This window comes from Microcaecilia unicolor, chromosome 7, assembly GCF_901765095.1.
Source record: "Microcaecilia unicolor chromosome 7, aMicUni1.1, whole genome shotgun sequence".
NCBI lineage: Eukaryota > Metazoa > Chordata > Amphibia > Gymnophiona > Siphonopidae > Microcaecilia > Microcaecilia unicolor.
The window spans coordinates 227,758,497-227,783,531 of record NC_044037.1 but is presented as its reverse complement, the minus strand read 5'-3'; the positions used below and the strand labels follow the sequence as shown (position 1 = coordinate 227,783,531).

Below are 25,035 nucleotides of genomic sequence, written 5' to 3'. Positions count from 1 at the left end.
GTGTAAATCCTCACACCCAAAGTTGAGTTGGATCCCTTATTCTGTAAAAGGAGCCCATCCTGGAGTGCCCTTTATAGAATATCATTCAACCAAGGCAGGAGTAACCCTTTGATGGGCCCTAACCAAACAAGAGTTGTGGGCCCTCATTTTGTGATATAAATACATTTTCAAACTCCCACAAATGGGCTCCATGTGATTCTGACTGCAAGAGAAAACCAGCAAAGGAGGAAGAAGCAGGTAAGAAGTGCTAACCACTAACTCCTGAAATTACTAGGGTTAATAATTCTTATTTCTTGTTTAGAAGAAGTTTTAAAACATTTTATCTTAAGGAAATATGCTGTTGAAGCTTTAGCTCTACTACTGCTCATTTAGATCTTATTCTTTCTGTTTGCAAATTATTTTATTTTGTATTTCTGACGTAAACCACTTTGGGACCTTTATAAGGGAAGAAGTGGTATATAAGAACAACAAATAGGATAGGATAGAATAGACCTCCGGAGGATGACTAGAAGTCAATACATAGACATTGAGGAGAAAAGACCTCTAGGGGCAGCAGTGGCTCCACTTATCAGAGAAAATATCTGGAATCAGAACTATCAAATCAGAGGCAGCCTCAAAAACATTTGGGCCCTGGGCACATGCCTAGTTTGCCTATGCCTTAATCCTGCCCTGCGTTCAATGCTGATTTTTTTTTGTGCCATTTACTGAATCTGGTCCTATGTGCACATTTGTGCTAGTATTACACCCAAATGGCACTTAACTTTAGGCACCCTGTTATAGGATAAGAGGGATAGTCTATAGCGCTAAAGATATATATATGCTGCTGACCCATCAGCAACTATGTGGACAGTAGCAATATTCAAAAAAAGAAGATGGACAAAATCCACTGAGCATAACTACAGTGTAACCCACAAAAGCAAAAATGCGTGGAAACAATGACCTTGTACTACTATGGGAGAAAAGACCTCATATGGCCAGCATAGTGGCCACAAAGCCACAGTGGCTTAGCCACAAGTGGGCCTAGATGGGCCAGGGCCCACCCATTTAGGGCTCAGGCCCACCCATCAGTAGCACATGTTTAGCAGTAGCTGGTGGGGATCCCAAGCTCCGCCATCTGAAGACTTCCCCCTGATGGTAACGAAAACGCTACTGTCCATGATACTGGCACCTGCACATGCTCAGTTTTCAGCTTAAGCTTGCTGCCAAGGTGGAAAGAAGTGTTTTCCCCGCCAGCTGAGATATTTTTTTCGTGGGGGGAGGGGGGGGGGGAGAGAGAACATTCGGTGCCCACCCACTTCTTGCCCAGGCCCACCCAAAATGTGTTGTCTGGCTACGCCCCTGCAATGCCAACAGGCTTGTAAATCTCTGCACACATAGGCCCCTTTATATAATCATAGGCCAAAAACTCCAATTATAAATGTCATTCATACAAAAAACATTTTTCTAAATTTTTTATTTTTTATTTTCCATTTTAATAGTCAATTTAAACACTGTTTTCAACTGTATGACTTCTTTAGTATTCATTAATAATGTAGAATACTACTCAAATCGCAGTTTTTGCAGCACTTTTCTTTAAATGCAATTACAGTTCACTAATAAATGTTTTATTATAAAAATTGCACTTTAAATGGTCAAAGAAAATATAGCAGCGAGAGTAAATAAATAGTGGACACATGTTTGCTAACTGATGACAATCCAGGTGAATCAGGAGCTAGTGCTGTTCGTGTGAAACGAGTCACCACTGAGGTTTGGATCATGTGGAGGGGCATAATCGAAAGGGGAGCCCAAGTTTTCCTGAGGACGTCCTCACAGGACATCCCAGTGAAGGGGTGGGAAAACCCATATTATCGAAACAAGATGGGCGTCCATCTTTTGTTTCGATAATACGGTCAGGGACGCCCAAATCTTGACATTTAGGTCGTCCCTAGAGGTGGTCATCATTAGACTTGGTCGTTTCTGATTTTCAGCAATAATGGAAACTAAGGATGCCCATCTCAGAAATGACCAAATGCAAGTCCTTTGGTTGTGGGAGGAGCCAAGTAAAGTCATCCAAGTGCTCGTCAGGGACACCGTTTTTTTTCCATTATGGGTCGAGGACACTCATGTGTTAGGCACGCCCAAGTCCCACCTTCGCTATGCCTCCGACACGCCCCCATGAACTTTGGTCATCCCTGTGACGGAAAGCAGTTGAGGATGGCCAAAATCGGCTTTCAAATATGCCGATTTGGGCGACCCTGTGAGGATGCCCATCTTCTAATTTGTGTCGAAAGATGGGCGTTCTCTTTTGAAAATAAGCGTGTTAGTGTTCTATTATTACAGCTTCAGCAGTTTCAGATTCATCAGCGTTGGGCTTTCTATTGAGATTAACATGAAAAATCACAGCATTTATGTTAAATATTCAATCTTTCAACAGGGATCTCCGTTTCACCAACGCTATTAGTAGCGATATCTATATATCCTCTAAAGAAGATGTGGGTGAAACGGAGATACCTGCTGAGTACCCATCTCTGTTTTATAATTCCCACCATAAGCAATTCCCTAATTGCTTTGTCCTGTTTTCCTGTTTGTGTGTCTTGATTAGATTGTAAACTCTGTTGAGCAGGGGCTGTCTCTTACATGTTTAAATTTTACAGCGCTGTGCATATGTCTAGTAGCGCTACAGAAATGATAAGTAGTAGTAGTAGTAGTAGAAATCAGTGGTGCTATATAACACAATATTTCCTAAAAAAAAAAAAAAAAAAAAGAAGGTTGTTGGAAATCTAAGACTTAATAATCTCCCTCTTGGAACCGGGTACTTTGCAGATCTGTACCATATAGTTAGTTACATCCATGATAGGGCTCATTTAATACATCTTAAGTAAGTATGCATGCATGTATATATTTGTCTTCAAAGTTCGACTACTACATTTTTTTATGTTGTTTAAAAAGAACGTCTATCAAAACGGCGGACGTTTATAATCGAGAAAGATACGATGTCTATTTAGAACCTCATGTTGCAGCTTAGAAACGACATAATCCTTCAGTATCATTTCTGCAACGGTGAAGGAGTTTGCTGAACGTCAGGCACTGGCCACCTTCTCTTCACATCACAGGCAGGCTTTGCGTTCCGCTGCTGTCTGTCCCTCTCTGCTCGCCGTAGGGTGGTTCCGTCATTCGCTCATTCCCTGTATGTCGAGGCAGGGCGGAGGCTGCTGTTTGTGAGACGGTTTAGCAGTTTGGAACCCGGTCTCGTCCTTGTTTGGCCACGTCAGGTTGGTACCACCACTTCCTTCGGTTAGGCATGTGTTTCTCCTTGCACCAGTTTAACGGTCGGAACCGGGATCCAAGTAGCGGAGACAAAAGCCGCTCAGGGTGTGAGCCGGCCTCCGGCCCGTGCAGGACAGTTGGGTGTGGCAAGGTTTCTGGGTGTGATGTGTCAGAGACAGTAGGTGGTAAATCATGCTGACCTGCTTACTGTTCCTTTGCTTTAAACTGTATTGAGTATCTCTCTTTTGGGGGCTTAAAATTAAAACTAGACTCTTTACACGTGGGAGCAGGCTGGGACGATGATACAAAAATATGTTATCCGGAACTAGGGCGAAATAAAAGAGAAAAGCTAAACAAAGAAAACTGCCTACTAGAGTTGCCAATTTTGATCTAAAAAAAATGAAGGCTTGATAATGTGATGTAGTTGCATCAACCCATTACATCTACAGAAAGCGACTGTATTATTTATGCATTCATGATGTATTTTGTTATAAAGCTCTACAAGCACAGGAATGTCAATATGTGAACTCTCGTCATTATTTGCCACATATTCAGGTTCTGTATATTTTCTAAAACAGACGTTTGTATACTGACACTCCTGTGACCTTAGTCAACTCGCTGCCGTTTAAGCGTCAGGTAATTTCTTTTGCTCATGATCTGTAAAATGTTTGGATTAATCTTGCTTTGGTCAGTAGAAGATATCACCACAGAATAGAGCATGGGTTAGTAAACCCCCTCCCAAGTACATGGAACATGAACATAATCTGTTTGGCATGCCTTTTTTTGTTAGACCCAGTGCCAGCACCTAGAGCTAAAGACCTTTGACAGAGATGGCATTGTAGAACCTGGGCCGTTGGTATGGATGGGCAGCCTGGATAGATTATATGGCCTTTTTTTTTTTGTCTGAATCCATGTTCTATGTTTTTGTCTAAAGGGCAAAGAGGCAGTTTCCTCAGGCCCACTGCTGATCAACCCAACCAATATTGAGTTTTCAAAACTTTTAGAGTAATAAAACACAAACAAGGTGTATGGCAAAAGAATAATTGGTAGTTTTTTTTTCTGAGCAAAAGACTCTGCTAGTCTGTTCTTTTTCCCTGATGTAGCTCTACTAGCACTAGAAGCAATGTCTCTTGAGATTAGTCCTGTATGTGGAGCAGTGTGCTAGGTAGGACTTGTTGGAAGGCAGCAGTTGCTCCTGATTCTTGCATGCTCTGGGCAGCAATGCTGAAGTGTGAGAATGTCAGATCAGATCTGCAGTCCAAGTGTATATTAGAGATCTATTGTATTCATATGCAGATTTATCTTAAGTGGAGTGGAGGAGTGGCCTAGTGGTTAGAGCACTGGTCTTGCAACCTACAGGTGGCTGGTTCAAATCCCGCTGCTGCTCCTTGTGATTTTGGGCAAGTCAGTTAACCCTCCATTGCCTCAGGTAGAAACTTAGATTGTGAGCCCTCCTGGGACAGAGAAATATCCAGTGTACCTGAATGTAACTCACCTTGAGCTACTACTGAAAAAGGTGTGAGCAAAAATCTAAATAAATAAAAATAAATTAAGTACATGCATTGTGGCAGTCCTGAGAGACAGACTTGCTGGTATGCCTCTAGAACAGTGCTCTTCAGCCCAGTGTTGAGAACACACCCAACCATTCAGGTTTTTAGGACATCCACAGTGAATATTCTTGAGAGAGATTTCCATGCATTGTCTCCTTGGTACACAAATCTATCTCATGTATCTCTCTTTACCTTAGATTTTGGTAGGTGAACAGCAGGTTTATTTAATTATACTAAACTTATCCTCTCATCCAATTTATTATGCTAACAGTAGTAAAAAAAAAATACAAAATAGTAACTATTTTTTCTGGGCTAAAACACTTGGCTAGAATAATCATTATGGTATCTTATTAGTTAATTTTGGCCCTCACTGTGAAATTGAAAGCTATATAGGTGCTTTGCATATAATGCTACATTGATTGGCTTGTCATACTCTCATTCAAATATTAGAAATAGACATGAGGAGAGCCTCTCAGGGGTTAATTATATGTAAAAAAAAAACTTTCTACCTTTAATTTGAAGACTGCTTCATCAGTATATGTTATCTTGAGAATTTTATTTGCACTGCTAAAGTATTTTCAGTAAGAGTTGTGTGCAAAACTGTAGGCACCCCTGGTTAAATTGTATGTTCCATTGAGTTTTTAAGTTGGTGATCCCCAAACTGGATTCCTCAAACTCTTTTCAGGGGTTCCTCAAGAAATTAGATTGTAGAAATCTGTATGAATGTATATATGTTTACATAAAATGAAAGTTCCTTGGTGTATAAAAATGTATTTTAGGGGTGCCGCCATAATAAAATGTTTGGGAATAACCTCACTAAGTGAACAGAAGTTTACACAATCTGTGCAAGGTGCAAAGTTAAACATAAAATCTCTCTGCCAATTATAATGCATAATTTCTATTTGCTGATTTTAACAGAGTGAAAAAAACAAAACAAAAAAACAACCAAATATGGCAGTTTGGACACCCTTGCAGTTGTTTCATTACAACTTTCTAAACAAACAAACAAAAAGTTAAGGCCCACACAGTTTTAATGACTCAGGTCTTTAGTTCATTAGGTGAAGACAATTTCACAAATACTGTGATCTTTCTATCCTCAGTGTGTGATTCTGTCTACTTTCGACAACCAAGGGCTTCTCTAAGCAGTTGTCTGGGCAAATGAAAGTGAAGATAATTCATTCTGTAACAAATGAATTGGATTGCTAAGCAAATTCTAAAAACACACACAATGCAATTATATATTTAATTGAACAATTAAGAAAAAGAATGAAGAAAGGTTGAGTGTATTTTTTTCTCATCTGTCAAGGGACTTCATAATTTGGTGCATCAAATTCTTGCAGCTGAAAGTGCCCTTTTAGATACTTGCTGATTGGTGGATGATGGAACTGATAACAGAGTCCTTAGGCTAATTGTAAATACAGGCTCCAACTCCCACCATCTTCAAAGAGGTACCTTTTTGTGTTCTGAGGGAGAGCATCTATTTGGATATTAAAAGTGAGATAATTAGCCTGTAACCACTTTTCTGGATAACAATGTTTAATTTCTCTTTTGGGTTACAGAAGGGGATGACAGAGTTTCACATTCAGCAGCAGCGACTTGCTGTACTTCATATTGTGAACTAAAAGCCTGTCTATTAATTTTAGCATGCTTTTTTCCTGACAGATGAACTTGGTATTTTCTGATACAATTAAGCATTAATACTGCTTTCTTGCTTTGTACAAACAGTTGAGTTGTGGATAAAGGGAAAATAGCAGCAATTTAGCTTCAATCCAGCTTCATCTGTATCTCTTTCTGTGCACCAGAGCATCATATTGGCCACCACCTTATCACACTGTTTGCTACCTTGCGTTCATTAAACACAATAAATCATATCCCTCTCCTGGTTGAGACATATCAGTACCTTACCCATTGCACTGTTTGCTTGGATATCTGGACCTCAGGTGTATGATTTATTTTTTTTGTTGTTGTTTTTTTTGCATTGCATCTTAAATACCAAGCCCTTTGACTACTACTACTACTTATCATTTCTATAGTGCTACAAGGCATACGCAGCTCTGTACACCATACACAAAAGACAGTCCCTGCTCAAAAAGCTTACAATCTAGATAAGACAGGTAAACAGACAGAACAATTAAGGGTAAGGGAATGAAGAGGTGAGGATAAAGGACATGGTAAGTGAGTTAGGAGTCAAATGCAGTGGTAAAGAGTTGGGTTTTGAGTTTGGACTTGAAAACGGCTAAAGATGGGGCTAGACGTACATGCTCGGGAAGTCTATTCCAGGTGTGAGGTGCAGCGAGATAAAAGGAACGGAGTCTTGAATTATCAATAGAGGAGAAAGGGACAGATAAGAGAGATTTATCTACAGAATGGAGTACCCGAGGGGGGGGGGGGCGTAGGGAGAGACAAGAGTGGAGAGGTACTGGGGAGCGGTAGAGTGAATGCACTTATAGGTCAGTAGGAGAAGTTTGAATTGAATACGGAAAAGGATAGGGAGCCAGTGAAGTGACTAAAGGAGAGGGCTAATGTGGGCATAGCGACTTTGGCGGAAGATGAGTCGCGCAGCAGAGTGTTGGATTGATTGAAGAGGAGAGAGATGGCTAAGAGGGAGGCAGTTCCTCTAGGTTTTAGATTATACCTGGGCTAAATTTACTGAAATAAGCAATAGTGAAATTGCATATTTATCGCAGGCCACATTTATGCAATGGGACTTAATTACTAATAATGTGCATTAAGGTGTTAGTGCACTTTAGCAAGCTGAGCAGTTTACTCTGTGTTGTCTGCAGATTTAAATACTATCTCTACATAAAGTCAAACTTTAACTCAAACACAGTATCACTCACAAAGACATCAAATAGACCTGCCCCCTGGACAGATCCCTGAGGTATTCCACTGTCCCCTTTCTTTCCTCGAATGAATTCCGTTTACCACCATGCTTTTGTCTATTTATAGAACAATTAATTACTTTTCTGCTCAAAAACATAGCACAGACTTTCAGTTCATTATTTATTAATATATTGCTGTAAATATGTGCCTAAAAATGGAAATACTTAAAGCCAAGTTTTACTCCTACAGAACTTCAGATTAAAATCCCTCCCTGGTAGTGAAGCTTGGTGCTGTTTGGATATTTCTCTTGTCCTTGATTTTGTGAAATGTTTTCACAATATTAACAGTTAATTTCATGTCCCTTAAATGTTTGTTATTCTCTGGGGAGAAGAGCCATAGTTCAGATGTTCTGTTTATATATAGTCTGTACTTTATCTCCTGTAATTGTCACTTTTGCATTTATCCTCTGTACTCTTTCCAAGTTTGACTAGGCTGGTATTCCCAGAGTTAATGCTATCATTAAGCACAGACACCACCTTATTTATTTGCTTTACTATAGTCAAACAGTACCATAAACACTACAATAGTACATATAAATATTTGAAAAAGATGTTAGTGAAAATAACAGCTTGAATAGGCCCATTGGTAGGTCAAAGAATAAAAATTTATTTCTGAAAATATCTAAGAGGCTACCGTCTATGGTTATCAGGTGGAATTTGTTTTACTGACAGAATAAGTTGAAGTCTGTTTTGTGTGTGGGCATACAAAGAGATTTAGAATGGAGGCAGCAAAGGAGAAAGGAGCTGAATGATGAATGTACTAGTTAATCGTGGATTATCCAGTATATTGATTATGTTATGAGGGTATTTCATTTGTCAAAAATCATCAAAATAATCTGTTCTAAATGAAATCTGGTAGGTGCAAAAGCATTACAAATAATCCAGAGTCACTGGTATCAAAAAGTGTATAAAGAGAAACAGAGCCCATAGCAACTCTCACATTCAAGGTAGACTCATTGGTGCCACTGCTCTCTTCTTTTAACTAAAAAATAGGAGTGTTTTAGGGAGAAAAACCCAAATATGGGTTAAAAAAAAACTTCATAAAATAGTTCCTCTCAGTAGTTGCAATTCACAGTATCTTCATCTCTTAAAAATTCGCTTAATTTTCCATGCAAAACTTTACTGAAACATCCATGTTGTCATTATTTCAAAAACAGATTTCCTGACAAGGGGCCCTTGTTTTGCCTCAAGCTGCATTAGAGGATTAGTCGTTCCCACATACTTCTCACTAACATATTTTATTTGTCCATTTTATATACTGCCTCTCTTAGTGCAAAGCAGTTTACAACAATCTCCAGTACACATAATAAAATAAGATTCCTTATCCTGCTAGACCTGGGAAATAAAATACTTGAGCCTATCCCAATGGAAAGAATTTTGGTCCCTCCAGACTCTAAGGCAGCACTGTGTTCATCACCCTTAAAGGAAGAACTTTTGATTCCAGAAGTAGCCTGGGTGATACAGACCCACTTTTAGGTGCTTGCCATTTTCAGGGGTCCCCATCTCCCTCTGTAGGATGCTAGGAGTCCCCCATCAAGTGATCTAGTAGAAACCATTCCAAGCGGATCAGCTTTGTAGCCTGTTGAAGCCTCCAGAGTTAAAGGACACTACCTTAACTCCAGGTCTTTGGGAGGCATCAGGGGACAGGGAAGCTTTACAGGACCAAGAAATACAGCTAGAGGATTCATCTTATTTCTACATTTCTTCTGAACTTAGAGCCTGTACCTTGCCACACTAGAGATCCTGCAAAAATTGGCAGGACTTCAGTTCTATATTGCAGTAAATAGTTCTCTCAAGGAGTTTGTAACTATTCAGGACCTATAGCTGAAACCATTGTTTGTTTGTTTTTCCCATATACTGTACAGAATAGATATTTGGTACTGATACTTCTGTTAGCAGTTCTGTTCTTGTGTTTCTCTTGTTTACTGCATGTTAGGTTTTCTTGCCTTGAACATTTTTTTATCTATAGGTATGTTAATCTCCCAGATGAGCATAGCTTCTGCCTTCTCTAAATTCTGTTAGCATCATGACCCAAGTGTGTTTCTGATCCAGTGAAGTTACATGAGGTAATTTTATAATGGTATGTCTATGTAAAAAGTCCACGAAGCCACCTTTTTTATGCCTGTTTTTCAAAGGCCAAATGCAATCACATAACAATATAGAAATAAGAAGAAAAGTCCCCTCCGAAGAGACACCACCTTGTAGTGGTGGAGGGGCTTCTGTGTTTCAATGACTCAGAGGGCTATGCTGAAGGGTTACCCATATCAGACAGGCCTCTGAGGAGAAACCAGACAAAGAGTGTCCCAAACTGGGAGAGTGGTAAGATGGTGACCTGAAGTTCGTATGCCCAATGGCCCAGCTGCCTCTGAAGTTTCATATTCTTTACATAAATTTCCTCGCTGCAATTGAAGTTACCTTAACTGAGAGGAAGGGGACAACCGGCGGTCAACTGTCGATGGCCAGCATTTTGTCCCCTGAGCAGCAAGTGCGGAACCGCTGCGCGACGAACTGCCCACAGATGAAAGGGTTGGCGAGTCCTTTGATTAGCGCTGGTGAAGGAGCGTTGACGCTCTTGGACCTGGAAAAAACAACTCCATTGCTCCCGAATTATTCGACCTACCATGTCCAAAGGAGTGGAGGAGTGAGTTAGAGGCATATGCTGAAACGGAGGACGTTTACAGCAGAACCCGAATCGGTGGAACCACTCCTAAACACCTAAGAGAAATCAACTTGGAGTTTTTGGCTCCTGTGGAGGTTACATTGAATAGCATCTGGAAAGTGCTTCGGGACCTAATGGTAGCAGTAAATAATTTTGTTTCAGATATAATTTTATTAGAGAGTTACATGGACAATTTAACTGAACCCTTTGAGAGTGAAAAATTGATATAACAAATGATTCTACATGAGCAAGAAGTGGTTATGATTTTGAAAATGATAGTAGACCAGAAATTTTGAATAATAAAATGAATATTATTATAGATGATTAATATCAAGATTATTGTTTTTCCCAGAGTTCCAGGTATGACTCCTAAAGTTTTCCTCAGAAATATTTCCTCAATTATTACTTTAAAAGGAGTGAAGCCTGTGAAAACTGGGATTACTTTAATCAGTGGGATTTGAATTAGAGACTTAAGTATATGTATTGTTAAATAACTTCTGGTTTCAGAGAGAGAATGTAATTAGATGTATTATTTCTAACTAATATTGGACAATAAGTATGTTTTCAATGAAATGATTTGACTATACACCGTATTGGCCTTGAAGAAGCCAACCAGATGATCAATGTGGAATAATGAATTAGACAAGTAATATTTGGGGATAATCAGGTTAATACCACTTTTTTTTTTCTGTTTACTGTTTAATTGATCTCCTTGTCTTGTTTCACTCTTCCTATTTAGTGGTCTAAGGAAGAGAATAGAATTATCTGACTGAAATAATTCTTATATATTACTTTCTCTGTATTTCCGGCAAGTTGTTTTATCACTTGTAAAAATTTAAATGGTTATAAATAAAATAAAAAAAAAAAAAAAAGAAGAAAAGATTATATGGATGTGGACTGATGATTAAAACTCAGATGCTACTTTTGGCTTTTCTGAAATACTGCTTCTTATAAGATGGTTCATCATTAATAATTGAAAAAATGTAGAAGGAAATAGAGGAGCCCTTTTTCTAAGTTGTTGTAAAAAATGACCATAGCCTGTGCTTATATGGGTCATTCCTGCATGCTAATTCCATTTTTATTGCATGAGTAAAACGGCTACCTGAATAAAGGGCATATGCTAATTTTTCCATTAGTGCATGAGCCCCTACCACCTGTGGTAATGACTCATGCGCTAATCACATGCTAATTGATTAGCTCTTTGCAATGTAGCTGTGCTAACCAATTAGTGCAGAACACACCTACTGTCTGCCCCCAGACCCGCCCCTAGTGCTAAAAAATAAAATCTGTTTTTTAGCGTGTGGGAAGCATGTGCCAATCACAAAATTACCATGGGTTGCCCGAGCATGCCCTACAGTAAAGCCTTTTTAGGTACAGTAAGCAAAGCATGCATTAGTGCTTACCACCGCTTAGTAAAGGACCCCAAAGTGAGTTTTTTTTTGAGGGATTATTTTGATATTATTTATTTTGATATTTGTTTTATAAGGCAACCTAGTTTGTTTTTGATATTGTGGAATTAACCCATTAATTCCCAACGTTCCCATATGGGAACAAATCAGTAGACTCCCTTGTTCCAGCAGTGACTAAGACCACCTTGGCATTGGAAGGGAGTATTGCCCTAAATGACCTACAGGATAGGAAGCTAGAAGGCCTGCTGAAACAAGCCTTTAAAGTGGCCTCTTTGGCCTCAAGCAACAGTGTGCAGCTAATTCATGCTGGAGCATGCCTAAAATGGCGTCCATCTTGTGTTGCAGACTGCTGATGCCACAACGCCCAGCTGGAAGCAGGATTGGCCTACTTAGTGGATGCTATTTATGATGCTGGGTTACAGCCTACAGAATGTCTTTGGCTGTCACAGCACTTCTGCATCGGTCACATCTAATTAAGCTGCTCTTTTGGGGCAAGTGGCTATTTGGAGAAGGTCTCAGTAACTTGGTGAAAGAACTGAGGGGAAAGAGCCACAGCAGTTGCTGGATGATATGCCGAAAGCTTCTTCAGGGGGCTCTCGATTTCGAGACAGTAGACAGTACCAGCCTGGTCACTGGCAATATGGTCAGAAGTCCCACTTTCAGGCATGCCAGTCTTTCTTTCGTGTGGACAGGAAGTCCTCCTCTCAGTCTGCTAGAGCACCCAGTGCCTCTAGAGCTTTGTAGTGATGCAAGGTGGTCTACTCTTCTCTTCCTCCAGTAGAAGGACCTGCAGGAATTTTGGAAGGTGTTTGCCAACATCATGTCAGACCAGTGGGTTCTGGATATTCTTACACAGGGTTACAAGTTGGAGTCTTCCTGCTCGGTTACTCCTCTATTCTTTGTCTCCTTGTCGAAAGGGAACCAAGGCAGTTGAGGTTCAGGCCATTGTAGGTTCCTGGCTGGGCACTCTGGCCCATTGTTTGAGTTCTCCAGACTGAACAAGAATAAGGTAGATAATCTGCCTATTTCATTGTCCCAAAGAAGGAAGGCACCTTTCATCCAATCTTAAATCTTGGTTGAAGCACCACCCTTGATCTCAAGGAGGCATACTTGCATATACCCATTTAGCTGCTGTATCAAAGGTTTCTATGTTTTGCAGTGCTGGGTCATCATTTCCAGGTCAGGGCTTTGCCCTTTGGTCTTGCCATGGCACCAAGAACGTTTGCCAAGGTTATGGTGCTGGTGGTGGCCTACCTACAGTGTCAGGGAATCAGTTCACCCATATCTTGATGACTGGCTCATTCATGTGTCATCCTCTTCAGACAGCATGGCAGTGATGGACAAAGTTGTCTGACTTCTGCAGTTGTTGGGCTGGGTGATCCAATTTCGAGAAGAGCAGACTAACTCCATTGCAGAAATTGGGATATCTGGGCATTCTGTTCAACACACCTAGGGAGAGGATTTTTTTCTCACAGAATGCAGGAGATTGAAGCTGGTTCAACAGATTTTGTCTTCTCCTTACTCAAGGCAGGTCCAGGTTCTGGGACCTTGTCCGGATTCTGGGGTCAATGACAGCAGTAATGGAAGTGGTGCCATGGGCAAGGACTCATATGCAGCCATTACAGGAACCTCTTCTCAGTCGCTGGTCTCCAGTGTCACAGAAGTACAACCTTTATTGCTCTTGGGCACTGGTTGCCAGATGGAATATGCAGTGGTGGTTGTCGCCCAGGAATTTGACTGTCTGAGCTCCCTTTCTGATAACACAGTGGGAGGTGTTGACAGCATATGCCAGCAAGTTGGGTTGGGGTGCTCATACCCAGTATACTTGAATGTAACTTACCTTGAGCTACTACTAAAAAAGGTGTGAGCAAAATCCAAATAAATAAGTTCCATCTGGCCCAGTGCATCTGGATGGAACAGGAGTCTCAGTGGTCGATAAATGCTAGAAACTCGGGACAGTGCAGAATGCCTTATGTGACTTTACTCTCTTTCTGGCAGGGTCCCCGGTCCGAGTTTTCTTTGACAATGCAATGGTGGTGGCTTATGTCAACAAGCAAGGTTTGGACTTGCAGCCATCTCCCTCATGAATTGGGCAGAGAAAAATCTTCTCTGCTTGTCGGCAGCTCACATCACCATGTCCTTGAATATGGAGGTGGACTTTCCCAGTAGGCACTGCTTATATCTGGGAGAATGGGAACTATCCAGCCAGGAGTTTCAGCTGATAGCGGATGATTGAGTTGTTCACTTCTGGGCTTGATGGGCATCTTGGCATTCTTTTCATCACCAAGTTTTTTAGACCTGGCCATAGATATGTTTAATGTATGTCTATCATCCTTGGACTATGTTAGGCCGCATGCTGAAAGGGATCTCATTGCACCAGGGTTGAATAATTCTTTTAACCCTGGAGGCTGTGGTAAGTGGGATCTTCTCTGACTTTCACAGGTACATGGCCTACTTAAGCAAGGTCCAGTGCTCATGGAGGATCTGTATCCTTTGGTCTTACGGCTTGGCCATTGAAAGGGCCCGGTTGAGACAAAAAGTTTATCCTAATTAGGTCATTGCTACCTTGCTTTAGGCTTGGAAACGCTTTACATCCATGGTGTATGCGAGGGCGTGGAGGACGTTTGAGGGCTGGTGTTATGAGTGCATGAGCTATCTCCCTTCTTTCCTCAGATCGCACACATCTCTAGCGTTTCTCCAGGCAGGATTGGTGTTGGGTTCTCTAAAAGTTCAGCTTATGGCTTTGGCCTGTTTCAGACACCAAGTAGATGTCTCTTGCAGCTCACTTGGATAACGTTAAATTCTTGTGGGTAGTGGGCGGCTTGTAGACTCCCTTTTTTACACCATGTCCAGAGTGGGACCTTAATTTAGTCCTTCAGACTGTTTTAGAAACCTCCTTTTGAGCCACTCTGGAAGGCCTCCTTGAAAGATCTTGTGTGAAAGACGGCATTCTTGGTGTCTGTTGCCTCGGCACCTAGGGTTTTGGAGCTGCTCATCTCTCTCTTGTTGGGATCCCTTTCTCTGCTTTTTGGAGGTGGGTGTCTCCCTTTCTTCTGAAAGTGTTATAAGCATTTAATCTCAACCAATCAGTGGAGCTTCTGTCCTTTCTTCCTTGAAGCTTCTCAATGTGCATAGAGTGCTCATTAGATATCTGGAAGTCACAAATGAGTTTTGCAGATTGGACAGACTGTGCTCTTTGGTAAGCAGAGGCTTGGTCTTGTGGCTTCCAAGCCCACAATTGCAAGATGGCCGAAGAATATTGCATCAGCTTATTTGCTTGAGGGGAAGCAGGTTCCTCAGGCCCTCGCTCTATGAGGTGTGCAGTGACATCCTGTGCGGAGACTACTTTACTGTCTGGCAGATATTTGCCGTTTTGGGGCTTCAGTCCTCTAGGGATTAATTTTAAACATCACACAGGTTCTGGAATAGTAGAAAGCTATGTAATGGAAGGAGAAATTAGGTCTTAACTGATCATTTTCTTTCCATTAGTCATTCCCACTATTCCAGAACCTGTGGGATAGTTGTGTCCATCAACCAGCAGGTGGAGATAGAGAACTGAAAATGTTGGTGAGACGCGTCTCTTGCCATCCAGTCCATCTCTTCAATATTTATATAGACAAATAGCAAGGAGAAACTCAGAATAAGCACAACAACCTTAAATAACTAGCTAACCTAATACTAACCAGACGTGTCTCATCTCTGGACAACTTGTAGAGAACAAGAGATATGCAGGAAGCACTATGCAAGGTGATGGTAGTTATGTGACTCATTGCTTTGAATATTCTGGAGGCCCAATCAAGGTTCTGAGATATTTAGTTGGTGCGAATTAATGGATCAAATAATGGCTGTCACCTTGTATGGTGCTTCCTACATATCTCTTGTTCTCTACAAGTTGTCCAGAGATGAGAGATGTCCACATGTTTGCTCCATAGTGTTTACGTAGTTTCCTATGGATGAGCTATACAGCCTTTCTGTAGAAGGACTTCTGACATCAGCACTTCACATCCAACCACAAGACATGTAGACATTTCCAGTCCTATGCCACAGAAGCTGCATTTGTCCATTTTACCCGTTTTTTTGTATGATGGCTGTGAACCATCATGCTCTTGGTTAACATCAGCAAAGGACAGTAATCATGTTCTAATTTTTAATTTTAAGTTCACCTCTCTTTAATCATTCCTCTGTTGGAACAATGTATTTGATTTCTCACTATGTAAAATATGGCAATACTAGGAAAAAAAGGCCAGTTTCTCAGTGCAATGAAACGGGCGCTAGCAAGGTTCTATAATGGTAGGGGCCCCCTTCCTCCGTCCCTCCGAGTTGCTTGCCTGCCTCCGTGTGACCGTCGGACGTTGTTCGTGGTTCGCTCTGTGTGAGGAGGGTTTTTTTTTTTGCTGTGCCTCCGTGCCTGTGCTGTTTCCGTTTCGGCCCTCGAGTGTCATTGCTCCGCCCTCGGCGTCATCACGTTTTGACGCGAGGGCAGTGCAGACACTCAGGGGCACACCGGATATCTCGGGCACCTCAACTTACGTGGAGGCTTCATTAGAACGTTGGGTTTGCCTTTTATATAGAGAGATTAGAGAAATATAAGGGAATCTATAAAAAGCATTTCAGTGATTGTCTGAAATGAAAAGGTTTGGGGGGGGGTGGGGGTTCAGGTTTTGGATTGATCAGCAGGTGAAGGGCTTGAAAGATCATGCGCTAATGTTGGGTGTTTTAATTTGTATTGGGCTGACATCTCGAGTATCTTAACTGTTAAATTGAATGTGCTTTCTGTTCTGCCTGTTATATAATGTATCATTTGTCCTCGGACATGCCATATTGATCAATTGTGCTGTTTAATTTTGTATATTTGTTTTACTGTATCATGTTACTCCTATTTCTAAGTTTACCTCATTGATTGCATTTATGCTTGATCATTTCACTATTGTTAAGGTGTTCTATAAGTTGTATGTGCTGTACACTGCCTTGGGTGAATCTCTTCATAAGGGTGGTTGTGGAATACCAATCAAACATATAAAATGCGAGTGTCGTACTCACTCGCAAATGCGCAGTAGAGACTTCCCTCTCTGCCCCGCCCCTGCATCAATACGTGATGAGGGGGGCGGGACAGAGCGGGAAGTCTCTACTGCGCATGCCGCAGACATACTCGCAACCGCTCCGCCCTCCCCCCCCCCCCCCGAGGTCACTGCTACCGCTCCCCCCACCCGGAGTCGCCGCCTCCGCCACCCCTGCACCCGGCCCGAGCACTGTTCTTTCTTATTGAACTTACATCGCACCACGCAGACGCAGCAGGCACATCAGCAAAGCTGCCATCGGGACGGTCTTCCTTCTCTGCCTGTGTCCCGCCCTCGTGTGACGTAACACGGCGAGGGCGGGACACAGGCAGAGAAGAAAGGCTGTCCCGACGGCAGCTTTGCTGATGTGCCTGCTGCGTCTGCGTGGTGCGATGTAAGTTCAATAACAGACAGTGCTCGGGCCGGGGGGGGGGGGGGGGGGGCGGAGCAGCGGCGACCTCGGGCCATTCCAAAACTAGCCCGTTTACACGGGCTCAACGGCTAGTAAATATTAAAAAGCGCTGATCATGTCCTTGTGAGTGAGAAAGTGATCTGTAGGCACTTATCTGCTTCTTCTTCCCCACATTAATCCAGTTTACATAGTCAAACCAATAGGAATAATCAGATAAGAGATTTCTAAATCCATATTATTTTACCTCTGAAATGAAATAAAATATGAATTACTAAGTGTTCTAATTAGGTACTTGCCATTTGTTTAATTTAGTCACTCGTGCTGTTTATATTGTAGAATGTTTCCAGATGTGTGGTTCGTTTTAACCAACTCGCTGTAATTTTGACTATACTGTAAGCAATATGAAATACTGCTTGCTGACAAGAAGTGTTGGATGTGTAGATGTAAGGTGAAAAGTCTCAGTGAAATGACTGGGTTTTTTTTGTAAGTTTTGTCTTTTTAAAGCCTCCTTTTCTGTTTGTTGAGAGTAGGAGTCCAATCATGTCCGACAAGAGTGAACTGAAGGCAGAGTTGGAGCGCAAGAAGCAGCGCTTGGCTCAGATAAGGGAGGAAAAGAAACGGAAGGAGGAAGAAAGGAAGAAAAAAGAAGTAAGTGAAAATGGTTAAAGAAAATGTTCTAAAAGGTCTTGTGATGTCTTTTATTTCTTGTCCTCCAGGTGGACTCAGAGCAAATTCCAGTAAATAAAAATAATAGACAATAAAAGATCAAATCTCCAAGATGCATTTATGATATAGTATAATCCCCATTTATATTCCCTATAACTTGTTACCCTGTCACTCAAAATATAAATAATTAGATTCTTCCTGCTCTCTCCCCCCCCCCCCCCCCCCCCCCCCCACACACACACATAGAGCCCTGCATTGTAATTTGCACTTTGATATCAGTGGGAGAAAACATAACTGCAGATGTCAACTGCAACCAGAACAACCCAAGAGGAGTAAAAATATTGAGAGTCAAAGCTGGACCAGTTCTTTGCCTGGCTTCCTGCATTCGCATTATCTGAAATGGACAAAGCAAGAGGAGGAAACATACTCATTTGGGAGGCAAACTCTTCAAGCCTCTATACTTATTGCCCGCATCCAGTCCTATCAGCTGTACAGGAGCCTTTACTTTCAATCTTTGTTACAAGTCTTGCGGATTCTCTCCCACAGGAGCAGGCTGCAGAGCTTCGCCAGTTGGCCAGTAAGCAGCTGGAGTGTAGGAAGTATCTGGCCAGGAGTGCATGCGATTCTTTTAATATTGCATCCAGACTCCTCTATGGGTGTGGGGATGCGCAGATTCTCATGGCTGTGTGTCTCTGACCTAGAACCAGCGGTTTAGGAGATTTTGGCAGACGTATCTTGCTGAGGAGACAATCTTTTTGTGAACAAGGTGAAAGAGGTTTCTGACCTCGTAAAGAAACCATACTGATATTATCCAGACCTTGTCTCTGCAACCTCCTGCTGCAGCCTCTTCATCTAGGAGGTTTTTGAGTGGGCCTAGGCAGCGGTTACCCTACTACTTTCAGAGGTGTAGGTTCCAGCCACCTTCTTGCTTCATCCAGAACCCCCAGGCCCAGTGTTCTTGGCCTTGCTAGTCCTATCCTCAGGAAGTCCTAGCTGGCTCCCCAGTAGGGCGAGCTTTTAACTGACTCCAGGAGAGTGTAATTGCACTCAAAGTAACTGTCCCAGATGGCTTACTGGTAGGAGGGAGGCTGAATATTTTCCATTACAGGTGGCCCCTTGTAGTCTCCAGCCAGTGGGTTCTTCAAATAGTCCTTCTCAGTTATGCCCTGCATTGGTGTCAAAGACCATCAAACTGCCCACAAAGAGCATCGTCAATCAATTCTTGGCACAAACAGGTACTTGTAGAGGAAGTCTCTGCTCTTATACAGGCCAGTGCCATCAGGGGAAGAAGGGGAGGGATTCTATTGCAGGTACTTTCTTGTGCCCAAGAAAACAGGGAGATTTCATCCCATTCTAGACCAAGGACCCTGAACAAATTCCTGGTCAAAGAAAAGTTCAGGATGATATCCTTGGGCACCCTTCACCCCATGATTCAGGAAAAAGTTTGTCTATGCTCTCTGGACTTAAAGGATGCCTATACCTACATTTTGACACTTCCCATTCACAGAAAGTGTATTAGATTCTGAATAGGGAAACACCACTACCAGTATCGTGTTCTCCCATTTTGCCTTGTGTCAGCTCCCAGGCTATTCACCAAGTGTCTAGCGGTAGTTGCAGCGCATTTGCCCAGACAGGGAAACACAATACTTCAAATTCATACAGTTGGCTGGTCAAGAACATATCGTAGGAGAGAGTGACAGTGTCAATGCGCCTAGCTATTCGGGTGTTGGAGTTACTAGGATTGGTCATAAACTACCCCAAGTCCCACCTTCTCCTGGTTCAGTGATTGGAGTACATAGGAGCCCTGCTCAGTACATTACAGGTTTTTTTTTTTCCCCACAAGTGAGAGCAAAGACCTTGCCAACACAGGCCTCACAGGTATGCGGCAGCAAGCAGGTCACAACTTGGCAAATATTGAAATTGATGGGTCTCATGGCCTTAACAGTGCATGTCACTCCCTTGGCACGTCTCCATTTGAGAGAGGCCCAGTGGACTCTACCTTCCCATGGGAACCTAGCAGATGTAATCCAGATCCCTCCAGAATTGGCTCATGCCCTTTTCTGGTGGACAGTTCGGATGAATTTGACTGTGGGACCACCATTCCAAATTCCACCTCCTCAGAAGGTGCTAATAACGGATGCATCCGACCTGGAATGGGGAGCTCATGTGGATGGGCTTCACACCCAAGGGACTTGGTCTGCTCAGGAAACAGATCTACATATCAACCTCCATGAGCTTAGGGCCATTTGGAATTCTCTAAAGGCTTTCAGAGATCAGCTACAGAGCCAAATTATTCTCATTCAGACAGACAGGTTGCAGTATTTTGTGAACATACAGTGGGGTATGGGATCCAACCCCTTGTGTCAGGAAGCAGTGGGGATGTGGTAGTGGGCCCTCCTTCAAGGAATGGTCATCCAAGCCACATACTTAGCAGGAAATTGCCTGGCAGAAGACTGAACAGGATAATGCAACCTCCCAAGTGGTCTCTCAATATGGGCATAGTCCTCAAGATCTTCTGAGAGTGGGGCATCCCCTTGGTGGATCTTTTTGCCACTCATCTCAATAACAAAGTCCCCTCTGTTCTGTTCTAGGCTCAGATTACATGGCAGACTAGTATCTGATGCCTTTCTCCTACATTTGGGGAAGGATCTTCTATATACGTATCCTCCAATACTTCGCATAGAGAAAGCTTTGCTGAAATTCCAGGAAACTATGGGGCTCATTTTCAAAGCACTTAGACTTACAAAGTTCCATAGGTTACTATGGAACTTTGGAAGTCTACGTGCTTTGAAAATACGTCTCTATGATTTCTAATCGTCCCTTACTGGCCGAGGCAGATCTGGGTTTCTCCTCTTCTGGAGTTGTCCTCGGAAGATCCGTGGAGATTGGAATATTTTTTGACCCACATTGCAACCTCCAATCCCTGGCCCTCACGGCTTGGATGTTGAGCATATAATTTGAATCCTTAGATTTGCTGGAGGGTGTCTCTGCATCTTGCTGGCTTCCAGGTGAAATGTTAATCATTTAAGTGAAGGAGGTTTTTCTATCTGGTGTGAGGGCAAGACCTGAGATCCCTCACTTGCCCTACACAAAAACTGCTTGAATACCAACTCTGTAAGAGTTCATCTAAGTGCATTTAGTGTTTTTCACCATGTGTAAGCCTAGCTCTGTACAGCCTCTAGTTGCTTGCTTCATGAGAGTTTGCAATTGACAAAGCCCCCTGTCAAACCTCCAACTGGGTCAAGGGATCTCAACATTGTCCTCACCCAGCTGATGAAAGCTCCTTTTAAGCCACTTGATTCTTGTCATTTGAAGTATTTGACCTTGATTGTTTTGTTTTTGGTGGCGGTCACTTCAGCTTGCAGAGTCAGTGAGCCTCAGGCCCTAGTAGCTGATCCATTTACACTAAGTTTTAGTACAATAGATTAGTTCTCTGCACACACCCTAAGTTCCTTCCTAAGGTAGTGTCGGAGTTCCATCTTAATCAGTCAGTCGTTCTGCCAACATTTTTCCCAAAACTACATGCCCAACCTGGCAAAAGCCCGTAGACAGTCCGCCCAGCTTTTTGTTTCTTTTGACCCAAACATGATGGGGGGTAGCCATCGGCAAACGTACGATTTCTAATTGGCTAGCAAGATTCCATCTCCTTCACTTATACCCAGGCTGGGCTGACTCTAGAGGGTCATGTCAAGGCTCATAATGTCAAAGCCATGGCTACGTCGGTAGCCCACACGGTCAGTCTCCATAGAGGAGATTTGCAAAACTGCGAGATGGTCATCTGTCCACACATTCGTATCTCATTACTGCCTTGAGCAGGATACCTAACATGACAGCTGATTCGGACAGGCCATCCTGAAGAATTCGTTCGGTGTTTCTCCCTCTGTGAGATCTATTAATGATCTATTGAGATTTCATAAGGCTGTTAAATTTTGGTTTAATCTAGGAATTTGATTAGTTGATATTGAAATTGTCAGGCTGGAACCGTTGTTTAATTTTATTTTGCTATACGTCATACTGTTTTATAATATGAATGTAATTCTGTAACCCATTCTGGGCACTGTCTGGAGGACGGGCTAAATAATGGAAGGTAGAAGTGAATGAGTAAATAAATACATAATCCAACTCCCCCCCCCCGACCCAGTTTTCTTTAGTTCCAGAATGCACCTTCACAACTAGTATGTAAATAGTTTAATGTTAATTGACTTTGAGGCCTTGATGTTTCGAGTCCCTGTTATCCTACCCTTGTTGTTTTTTGGTGACCCTGGTAGCTAGGGATTCCCAGCTGTGAGAATACAAGTGGCCTGCTTATCCTCTGCTAGATTCTATCTGTTAGTGCTGTGGTACAAAGGTTTTAAAACTAAGTGGAAAAGACTATGGAGATTAGTTGATAAAAATTGCTTTTTATATTTTTATTTTGCCTAACAGTAACCTACAATTCCTCCTTTAAACCCCAGTCTTTAAGTTCCCAAAGCACAAAGCAAAATAGCGTTCACTTACCAGAGAAATGTCCTCTTCTCTCGGAACTTCTAACTGTACCCCTCCTCTCTCCCCCTTTTATCCAGACACCATACTACATCAAGACAGTTGGTTCTTCTCCATGCAGCTCTTTTTTGCTTCTTTAGATTTTTAATTAAACTCACCACCACTCTTCTAGAACTATCTTGTGAAAACATACAGGTGACACGATACTGGAAAAAGATTTCCCAAAAAACATTTATCTAGGTAAATGGGTATTTGAAAATTATGGGCTGCATGTTAATCATGGGTAATGCTGTGACTTAGCATGCTATCAGTTGCAATTAAATAATCACAACCAATAAATGTAATCATGCTACAGTGTATCCTGTCTGTCTTTTCTTAACATGTTTCTCTCTTATTTTCCAATCTCAACCACCGTCCTCTGCACGATCTGGTATTCCCATCCTCCCCTTTTGCAATTCATCATCTTCCCGTGTCTATCCCTCCCCCCACCAAGTCTACCTTAAAGCTGATCTATTTGTCCTTGGCAGCGGTAGGAATGCGTATGCTATCCCTGTGACCTGACCCATCCCATCCATGCAGAAACAGGAAGTAATGTCAGAGGAGGCGGGACGAGTCAAAGGGAAAGCTTCTGAGCAGGCTACAGGTGGACAACGGAAGGGAGAGGAAGGAAGAGAGAGAGAAATATTGGACGTGGGGTGGAGGGGAGGGATGGAGAGTTGCTGGACCTGGAGGGAGGGTAGAGGGGAGAATGATGGAGACATAATAGACGTGAGGATGGAGTGGAGGGAAAGAAATACTGGGTAATGGGATTGAAGAGATGGAGAGATGTTGGACTTTGGGGGTGAGAGGGAGGGAGATTATCAGTGCTTTAATTGTGATTAAAAATGTTAATTGAAGTGCAGCCCTAGAAAATTGCCTGCCTTTTCTGGGAATAAAAGTACATGCTGATGGTTCTTTGATTTAGTAGAACTGTTGGACCTTTTGATTTTGTTTTTTGATTACAGCTTTTTGCTGAGGCACCCCAGAAATTGCTGGCATAGGCAGGCAGGGACAGATTTTGCAGGCAAGGAAAATGATTTCACTGCTGCATTCTTACTGGAGACTGAGTGTACATAAGTATGTTTTAATTCTGTTTAATTTAGTCTGATCAAAAAAAGGAGCCATTATCTGTCCAAGAAGAATCTGATCTAGAAAAAAAGCGAAGAGAAGCAGAGGCCCTTCTTCAAAGCATGGGAATAACACCAGAAACTCCAATGGGTAAGAATGTTGCTGGGTTCAATATATGTATGCAACTTATCTATAAACTACCATTGTGTACAAAATGCTGTATGAATAGTCGGTGGCACTAAGTAAATTTATGGCTTGTGACTTCTTTAGACTGTCAGGAGCTTGTATATAATATAGAAGGTGAAGCGTTAAAGTAAAATATATAGTACGGCAAGTAAATACTTGACCTGCATCAAAGGGTTTTGGTAATTTAGGTCATTTGTCTCTGCCCATATTAGAGGTGTGTGAGCGGCGCTGGTATGAAAGTGCAGTAGTGCAACTTAGTATAAAATTTCTTGTTTGCTCTTTGACACAATAAAGTCTTTTAGAAGAAGTCATTTTTAGAACAGCCTTTGCCAATCCGAAGCTGCTTATGCAGAACTGAAAATTGCAGCATTAAGGACTTTGTGATGTGACTTGGATTTCAGCAAAGCCTTTGCTACAGCTCCTCACAGAAGATCCATGAATAACTAGTTGACCGACAGGCGACAGAGAGTGCTGGTAAATGGAATTTGCTTAGAGGAAAGGAAAGTGAGTAGTGGAGTGCCTTGGGTTGGTACTGGGGCCAGTCTGTTTAATATATTTGTGAAAACAACACCCACATAAGGTGATCTCTCCACAGGAGAAACGAAAGCCAAAACACACAGACAGTGGATCCAAAAGAGTCCTCTCCCAAGTGGTGTTTTTTTAAACAGTCTGTTTAATATGTTTGTGAGACACATTGCTGAAGGGTTAGAAGGGAAGTTGATGACACAAACATAGCCAATAGAGTGGACATCCCGGAGGAAGTAGAAACCATGAGAAATCTCCAAAAATTAGAAGAATGGTCAAAGATCTGGCAGTTAAGTTAATGCCAAGAAGTGCAGAGTGATACACTTGGAGTGCAGAAATAATCATTAATGTTGAGCAATGAGCAGTTGTTCATAATAAAAAAAAAATAGAGAGAGAGACGCTACCTTTTGAAGCAATAAATACCCAGTTTTTTTAAAGCATGTTCATAAAAGGACATTTACAACAGAATGATTTCTGACACTCCTTTCCCCAAAGTCAAGCAGAGTACCTAATCCTTATGTATGAGAGATGTAGTCCTCATGTTGACATTTCAAATTACTTTTGTGTTCCCCTATCCTTTACCTAAAAGATCTCGCATGTTTTTCCACCATAAAAAATTCAGAAGGGGAACCTATGTCTATGTTGGGTTTTACACCTCCTACATAGACACGGGTTCCCCTTCTGAAATGTGGAATACACCTTTTTTTTTTCCAGACGTGCCCTAATCCTGCCCAGAACACACCAAGGCCATGCTCCCTTGCCATATGCATGTTTTAGAATTTGACTTATATATCATGGCTTTCTAAAATCATGATTTAGATGTTTGTGACAAAAACATCTAAATACTGGTTTAT

At 42.0% G+C, this 25,035-nt stretch overlaps 1 protein-coding gene across 2 annotated transcripts in view; it reads left to right on the top strand.

The window, feature by feature from the left end:
* The first annotated feature begins 3,144 nt into the window (after nucleotides 1–3,144).
* DYNC1I2 (dynein cytoplasmic 1 intermediate chain 2) overlaps nucleotides 3,145–25,035 on the top strand; it is a 179,047-nt gene continuing 157,156 nt past the window's right edge. Inside the window, exons 1-3 of one of the 2 annotated variants that reach the window (XM_030208935.1) lie at nucleotides 3,145–3,251; nucleotides 17,746–17,863; nucleotides 23,506–23,620. In XM_030208935.1, the coding sequence (XP_030064795.1) occupies nucleotides 17,756–17,863; nucleotides 23,506–23,620 (223 nt within the window). In that variant the 5' untranslated portion in view covers nucleotides 3,145–3,251; nucleotides 17,746–17,755. The remainder of the gene's footprint in view (nucleotides 3,252–17,745; nucleotides 17,864–23,505; nucleotides 23,621–25,035) is intronic. The other variant, XM_030208936.1, reaches the window with a different exon arrangement.